The sequence below is a fragment of the Phocoena phocoena genome, chromosome 5 (assembly GCF_963924675.1).
Source record: "Phocoena phocoena chromosome 5, mPhoPho1.1, whole genome shotgun sequence".
Taxonomy (NCBI): Eukaryota; Metazoa; Chordata; class Mammalia; order Artiodactyla; family Phocoenidae; genus Phocoena; species Phocoena phocoena.
In genome coordinates, this window is record NC_089223.1 from 38,747,125 (window position 1) to 38,756,230 (window position 9,106).

At 34.0% G+C, this 9,106-nt stretch overlaps 1 protein-coding gene across 1 annotated transcript in view; it reads left to right on the forward strand.

The window, feature by feature from the left end:
• Window positions 1–6,370, forward strand: part of LOC136123375 (microtubule-associated protein 9-like) — a 30,498-nt gene extending 24,128 nt beyond the window's left edge. Inside the window, exon 13 of the mRNA XM_065877537.1 lies at window positions 6,248–6,370. Coding sequence (XP_065733609.1) covers window positions 6,248–6,370 — 123 coding nt within the window. The remainder of the gene's footprint in view (window positions 1–6,247) is intronic.
• Window positions 6,371–9,106: the final 2,736 nt, after the last annotated feature.

Genomic DNA, 9,106 nt, shown 5'->3' on the forward strand with positions numbered 1-9,106 from the left:
CCTGGAAGCTCCCTTGTTGAATTCATTCTCTCCTACATATATCATAATTTATTTGATCTACTCATTTCTATTAATGATTCTACTATTCCTTAAAACACTCAGGCTTAAAACTTTAGTCATAATAATGTTCCTTACCTACATCCCCACATTTAGTCACTTACCAGTCATGCCCATTCGTCCTTTGCAATGATTCTCCTACCTAAAATTATAAAAAAGTGTACTGACAAGTGTATTACTGAAGGTATACCAGGTTAATTTAGGTGGAACTTGGTCCTGACACACAGTAAAATTGTATTTAATGAGAAAGTTATTCCATTTTTTATTTTCTTTTGATCTTTCTGATGACCTCGAGGAGACGGTCTTATTTAAGTGGTTTTTTAATGAAAGCAATCAAGTATGAACGTTGGGAGAAATGATATCTAGCAGGACTTTATATTCTTTGTTTCAATGTACTTAGGTTTATAGTTACTTTTCAGTGATGGCAAGCAAAATACTGTTTTCTGTTTTAAAATATCAATATAAATATATATTTTATTCATTTATTTTTGAATAAGTAAATAAGTAATACATTTCAGATGCATAAGTACTTTATGTGATAGTTAACACATTCACATGTTCAGCAATCAAAAAGTGCAAAATTTCTCCACAGGGCTTAGGGTCCAGTAGGGTTTCTTATCAAACTTTTTTGAATTCATGTCTATCAGCAAGTTAAAGAAATGTCATCCAGAGTATTTTTTTATTTGCATTTCTCTGGTTAGGATTGAGCTTGAGTATCCTTTCATTTGTGTGAGGATACTTTATATTATTTTTCCTGTAAAGTGTCAATTCATAAACTGAACATTTTTTCGTTGGTCTTTTTCTTACTGATTTCTAGAAGCTTTTTTATGTACTAGGGAAATTAGCCTACCATTTCTGATATGAGTTACAAATTTTTTCCCATTGTATTTTTGGTCTCTCAACTTTGCTTATATCATTATTTTAGTAAATTTATTTATTTATTATTTTTTTTGGCTGTATTGGGTCTTCGCCTGTGCACACAGGCTTTCTCTAGTTGCGGCAAGCAGGGGCTACTCTTCATTGTGATATGTGGGCTTCTCATAGCAGTGGCTTCTCTTGTGAAGCATGGGCTCTAGGGTGCATGGGCTTTAGTAGTTGTGGCACGCGGGCTCAGTAGTTCTTGCTCACGGGTTCTAGAGAACAGGCTCAGTAGTTGTGGCACATGGGCTTAGTTGCTCTGCAGCATGTGGGATCTTCCTGGACCAGGGCTCAAACCCATGTCCTCTGCATTGGCAGGTGGATTCTTAACCACTGTGCCACCAGGGAAGTCTTATATCATTTTATTCCATGAAGAATTTTATTTTATTTTCAGGTGTCAAATCTATCAGTCTTTTTTTATGGCTTCTGATTTTCAGGTGTAGTTGAAAGGACTTTCTCCAAAACTTAGGGTCAAAGCTCCCATTTTTCTTTGAATAACTTTATGATTTTATATTTAACATTTTAACATTTGCTCCACTTAGAATTTATCCTAGTGTATGATGGGAAATATGATTCCATCTTTATTTTTTCCAAATGCATCTTTCATAAAACAGCACATCTTTTACCCACTGATTTGAGGTACTGCCTTTATTATATGATACATTAGATCATTCCCATATTTTCAGGTCTGCTTATTTCTTAACTTTCTGTTCCATTGGTCAGTCTCACTGTACATACTCCAGTACAACATTGTTTCATCATCAGGACTTTATATATTTTCATATATGTTTGGGTTAATCTCCCTTCATAACTCTTCATTCAATGTATTTCTGAATATTCTTGGGAGGTTTTTTTCCACATAAATTTTAGAATCAGTAGTAGCTAGAGACACACACAGGACCCAAAGCAGGCTATTTAAAGATAGGATAAAAAGATGCAACACTTAGGAATAAACTTAGGAAATGTGCAATACCAATATAGAGAAAACTTCTGAAGGACACAAATGAATACCTGAGAAATTAGAACAAAACTGTCCTTGTATAGAAACAATCTTATAATGATGCTATAAAGATGTCAGTTTTCCCTGAAGTAATTTACAAATTTAATGCAATCCTAATAAAAATACCAACAGAATTTATTGTTGTTTATGTGTTGACTTTAGTACTGCTATAATGCTAAATACATGCAGGTAAACAGTAATAAGGCGATCAAAATTGGTTCAGTCGTTTGAATGAGGATAGTAGTGTTCTATGATGATTTCCTTAGATTAAACTCTTAAATAATGCTTTGTTCTAAGAAAAATTTAAAATCTTCTTATATTAAGGAGACGTATGCTAATTCTGCTAGTATCTTTTAGAGTAGTAACTGAATGTAAATGTTTCAGTTTTCAGTTTTATTTTCACATTGTCTTGAAAATGAGATAGAATTTCCTTAGCGACTAAGTCATAGTTAGGTACACAATGTTTTATTACAGTGGTTTGTCACTTTCTCATTCTAATCAATCCTCTGGAAAATAAAAACTCATCAAAGACCTAAGACAAAATAACTTGTTTTGGTATACAATATATCCCTACAATAGAGCTCTACCTAAAAAAAAAATCCATGTACAACATGTTACAGCTCTGTTCCCCATCTTACCAATTTCTTATTGAAATTTGTTTGCAGAGAGAATGGAAAAATACCCCTATACAGAAGAGCTAATTACTTCAATTTTCATGTAAAGTAACATCTCAAAATTTTGATGTACAACCTAGTTTGGGGAGTGAGCAATTGATGGGTCACTGTTTTAAGTGAAAATTGTAGCCAAAGATCAGGTAAGATGCTTCTTCAAGCTGGTTCCCAGATTAATTCATAGTTACCTTTAATAAGAAAATAAGCAAAAGATTCAGACCCCAACAAACAACAGACAGGAGGACTTTTTAAGAAACCTCTTTTAATTATTACTCAAGATAACATTGATTCATGTAAATTGATATTAAGGTTGATAATTAATTGCCTATTTTCTGCCCTAACTTTTTAGCACCTGCCAGCAAACTCAAGGTTGCTTCCAGTTCCTCTCTCTCCCTATGTTAAATGGAATGGACAGTGAGGTTTTTTCAGTCAGTTTCTGAGGACACAGCATGGTCACTGCTTTTCTCTCACCTAGCTAGAGGGCCTGCCTCTCTCTAAAGTAATAAGATGATTGACCGTGGTCCAATTACAGCTTTTATTTTCTCAGTTAGGATTCTGAAAGGAGGTTCTCTGTTTATTAGAAATAACAAAGATGAAAACATTCTCATGACGAAGAGCAAAATGTTAAGACAAAAAGAAAATTTCACACCTCTCTTCAATCCTTCTGTTGTATGTGAATAATTGCATGTTAATGGAACCTTACATTACCATATTCTTCTTGTGATATTATCAATTCCATTTATGTACTGATGAAAGAAGCATAGACACCTAATAATTTACCAAAATACCACTCCCAAGCCATTCAGCCTGCAGAGGCAGGGTTGTCCAAGTGTTCCGTGACACCACTGCTCTTTGGAATACAAGGAAACCACTAAACTTTATAGTTTTAGCAGAAACTTGAAGAAATGGAGAGACAGTCCAAGCTGCAGGATGAAAGGCCAAATGCTATTAACATTTCAAGTATTCCTAGATCATTGTTTAGATTTCATATTAATCCTCAGATAGTCATTTCTTGGAAGGGAGTATAGCAGGGAAACGAAATGGTTCTAAAATTCACCTGGTATAAAAAAATGTGAGACGATAGAAGATAATATTTTCAAAATAATATGAAGCAGGACTGTACCAATCAAGCAATGAAATATGAATTTACCATTTCACTCTCCTGTGAATCTGCATTCTTCTACCCTCTTGGATTATTCCCATCAAGTCTCAGGATAAGTAATCTTAATAAAAATAAACTCTCTTAATTCATTTCCCTCCAGCTATGATCCTCATCCTTTTTAACAGCTAAACTGGAAAGTTTGTTTACACTTCCTTAGTTCTTCATATCCTTTTCATCCTCAGTAAACCCCCATCTTATCCCTTTTCTGAAACTAAACTAAACTTTGAGAGTTACGATTTTTCCAGAGCATCTAGACTATGGTATGTATTCCTAGACCTCTGGGCATTCTACACAGTCGATTTCCCCTTCCACTTGAGCTGTCTCCTCCTCTGCTGCCATGTTCCCCGGTTTACCTTTCAGCATTCTGCCTTTCTTCTCCAAATCACCTGTTGACAGCTCTTTTTTTTTTCAAACCTGTGTTCTAAATGTTACCATGGCCTGCCAGACCCCGCCTGATCTTACACGTATACCTTGTCATTCTCATCTAGACCCCACTCCCATCTCCCACCAGGCTTTATTCACACTGGCTTTCTGGCTTCCTCTCCCATCCCAAGTTTTCCGCACTTGTCAGAGTCCTCACACACACTCTTCTGTCTGTGTGGGGTGCCCTCCCCTCAGTGCACATCACCAGTGGCTCCTCTTACCCATCACGTGTCAAAGTGACTTTCCCTGAATCCACTTTTCTTTGAAAGTAAGTACTTCCTTTCATTTTTTATCAATCATAACAACTTATTTATATGTTTCATAGAATTTCACACAATTTGGAATTATCTGTTGTTTATGTACTTGTTTATTAACCATCTATTTTGAAAGTTCCCTAAGGGACAGGAACAGTAACCTGTGTGTTTGTATTTTATAATCACTTCATGCATGGCTCCCTGTATACTGCTTGACCCAGAGTAAGAGCTCAGTGCTTAACATTGAATGAATGAGCACAAATTATAGTACAAGTAGAATAATAGCTTCAGAACCTGTTACCTGTAAGGATGTACTATATAATAAAGGAACACAAATTAATGGATGTGAGGCAATAACAATTGGGATTATTTGTGACATTTGGACATAAAATCACTTCAAACAATTACTTTACTGCAGTACAAACTTCAGAAGATTTAAACATTAAATATAAAATGCCAAACAATAGAATACAGCATATTAATAATAAAAAATCAGTATATTTGCTGGCTGGAGGGTAATTTCCTACAACTTTGGAGAATAAATCATCACTGTCCAGCAAAGTCGAACATATTCATACCCTGCAAACTGGCAATTTCACTCCTAGGCATATACTTGGAGAGAAAATCTTGGCTTATAAGCACAAGGAATCAAACAGGGATATATTTACAGCAGCATTGTCTTTGTGTGGAAAAAACATTAGAACATCATGTCTTCAACACCAAAATTGATTAGTAAACTGTGATATGTTGATATACTGGAATTCTGTGCATCAATGAACTAGAGCTACAGCTCCATATAGATGGATCTTAGAAATATGGTCATAAATAAAAGATGCAGAAGAATATATAGCATGGTACCTTTTAGCATAAACTCAAAAAACCTGCAAAACAAAATTATTTGTTGTTTGGAGATGAATACGTGTGTGTGATAAAGGTATTAAGGGATGCACTGCAACTACAAGCACTAAATTCAGTAATGGTTATCTCTGGATGGTGGAGAGAAAGCAGGTGTGGTGAGGGAGTGGGTACAAGGGCTACACAAGTATTGGTCATGTTTTATTTCAAAAGGCAGGTAGTGGGTACACAAATTTTGACTATATTACTCTTTAAACAGTTTAGTTGTCTATGGTTGAACGATTAATTTTTTGGTAAAAAATTAATGACTAAAAATAACGTAGATAAAATGCTGCAAGGATAATATTTATTATATGAAAATATAAATTGCTAAAAATTACAAGCACCAATAACCAGTTAGAAGAGCCAAATAACAGAGCAAAAACTTCACAAAAGCACTAAAGAAATGAAAACGTACTCAAGCTCAATAACAAGCAAAGAAACATGAACCTCAATATTCAAATATTTTTAAACACTGTGAAGTATCCTCTGCTGCCATCACATATTCAACCTTTGCACCCAGTAAATTTATTTCTGAGACTCTGTTCTCAGAAAGTCATCACTAACTTCTAATAATTATTCTCTTTGAATTATGGGATTACAGGTCTTTTTTTCCTATTTTACATGATTCTTTTTAAATATTATCACTTATAATATTTAAAAAATTAAGTGGTGCGTTAACGCCTATTGATAGTATGCTCATAAATTAGCAATATTCCCTAGCTGTTATTACTTTATAACCAATTAAGCTAGCAAATGACATTTAAATACCTTATAATGATTATTTTGTTCTTCAGCAAGAAACTTGATTTGAAAATAATGGTCATATTTGTATATAAATTTATATATAAATCTATTTTCTCTTTAGGAAAAAAAAGAAAGGAAGGAAAGAATTGAACGGAAACAAAAGAAACATCATCCCTTTCTTGAAAATGAGGCACTTCCTCCATGGAGCCCTCCAAGCAGAACTGTGTTCTCAAAAGTGTTTTGATAATTCTTATTCTTGCATTATTTAGTTATTTATCAATTCACCAATTTTAGCCAAACTAAATTTAAAACTATTAATTCAATTATTTATAGTTAGAAGAGTCTATTTTAATTAAATGCCGGTCACTTCTGCTGACAATGAAGAAGATGCTTTACAGTTTAATCAGTGAAAGCATTGAAAGCATTTTTGAACTGTAGATAAAGTGCTTCAAATGAAGAGCTAATAATCATATTGCTTTTACCATTGAAATACATAACCCTTTGTCATGTCCTGATCATTTGTATAGTCTGATGATCCATGATCACTTTCCCTAACCTGTGCATGTTATTAGTATGTTTATTCTCCAATATAAAAAGAAAACCATCTAAGCACCATAATCATAGAAATAATTGAGTTTGTGAATGATTGCACCTCTAGATTCGGGTTTTAAAAAGAATGGTCACTGGGGAGTATGCAAATATTATTTCTTCTAAAACTAATCTTTAGCTTAAAGTAGTTGCATTTGCACTGTGCAAGTTAGACTTTTGGTCAACTGAGGCAGTAGTTCAGTAGAATCATGCAATCACTGAGGCATTTTATTTAAGAATGTTGCCATATGTTTTAATATGAGTATACTTTATCTGTTTTTGCTTAAATGACAGTCATAGGCGCTTTATAATGAGCAGACCTCTGAAATGTGTCTTCCTAAATTCTATCTCACTTTACTATTTCATTGATATCAAAAGATGTCCATTTCATGTAATTATATACATTACTTATGGAAATTCCACAAGAGTCCAAGGTCATTATCACTATTTTTATTTTCCAAACTAAAGCCATAAAGATGATAATGGCAATTTTTGTCCTCCTAGCTAATCCAGAGTCATCTACCTTATATTTAGAAGACAGCTGTATGGGAAGGTAATTTGTAGAAAATGTCCAAAGTATCTATTTATTTGATCTCTGCATATCCTCATTAATCAGACTCATACTTGAACTGGTCAACTAGTTTATCACAGACCAAATATATGCTCTCAGAGTTGAAATGCTACTACAGCCAATGATGCAATGCAATGATAGATGAGAAAAAAGTTACTATTTATGAAGTACCTGTTGTATCCTCTCTACTAGATCTTTACAAGTATTATTTTTGATCTTTACAACAACTATTCAGAGTACGTGTTATTAGCTTCATTTTGCAGGTAAAAATACTGAGACTCAGAGAAATCAAAGAACTTGCCACTCATTTAGCATGTGACTGAGTTGGGATTAGAGCTAATGAAGTCTCTCTACCTTTAGAATTCAGATGCTCATGTTCATGCTCTCATGTGACCTCAGTTCTGTAAGTTCTGTCAAGACCTCTGTATTATATCAACCTTAAAAACATATTTTACTTCTCAGATCCTAAAATCATGTATTGTCATCCAGAGATTATCTTTCCTTTAAGAAATAGCTGTTTGTTATTAGAAACAGTTAACCTCATTAGATCTTCAAAATGAAAAAAATAATTCATAGTATTTATGGAGTTAGTCAAATGCCCGTGTCTAGTATTAGAATGTCAGAGCACCCAGCGGGTTATGGAACTTAGGCTTTCAGATAGTTACTCGGGAGGTTTCACACTCTGAGGATTAGCCTTCTTGCTGCAGTGGATGTGCAAGGTAAGAAAGGTGTCGTGGATCACTTTGTAAGATCACATCAGTGCTACAGATAAATTTTAAAATTTCATAAATAAAACTGGAAGCCTTTTTATACTACTGGAACTAGGAGAATCTGTCATGAAATTGAACTAATTACCAGCAGTATCAGTATGGGATTTAGGGCCTCCCTTAGTTCATTTGTGTGTCCCCCACAGTACCAAACAGAAAAGATTAAGTATTTATTGTATTCTATTCAGGGCTTAAAAGATATTTGCAAATTCCAGGGAAGTAAAAGGAAAAATAGAAAAATGTACAGCTACTTTTATGAATGTGAGATCTTAAGTGTGTGTGTCATAGATTTCACATTAAATATTGACTTAAGCATTCTGAACATTTTCTTCTAATTTATCATGCATAGTGGATTAACTGTTATCACCTCTGAGTTGTGAGAATTGAAGTTAATTAATATAAAGAATATGGCACATAAGAAAAGGCTTAATAAATGTTCATTGTTTTCACTTACTTCCTACCTTGAGCCGTTTGTTTCCCCACCTCATGTTTGTGAGAAGGTTAACATGGATGAGGCTGATAATGATGAGTTAACATTTCACTTGGTTGGCATATAAGAAGAAATCTCTGCTTTCCTCACCAGTCTAGGTTGTAGCACTCAAGAGAGTATAGAGGTGAACTGCGTTTGGGACCTTCTAAAAAGAAATCTAAATACTAATTCCTTAGCATTACTTGTGAGGTCAGTGAAAAGGGAAATTGAGGTGTTTGCAAAGACCCAACAAGTTATTTCCCTCAAATGGGATTTTCATCTTGCTACGCTAAATAATATATTATTTCCTGTTTACAGCAAGCTGTGCTGATTGAATTGTCTAGTTGAATGAAATCACCTCTTTGCCTATAGCAGAAATAAAGCTGAGTTCTCAGAGCTGGATGAAAATACAGTGCTACTTACTTTGAGATCCAAAGGGGAGAATCAAGCCAGGTAATATTCTCCTGAATATATTTGTCTATTTAAAGTGTATGCTTTCCCCATATTTCTTTAGAAATTATCAGATATCAATATCATTAACTTTCATTAAGTTTTTATTATGAGGGAATGTTAATTCAAATGAAA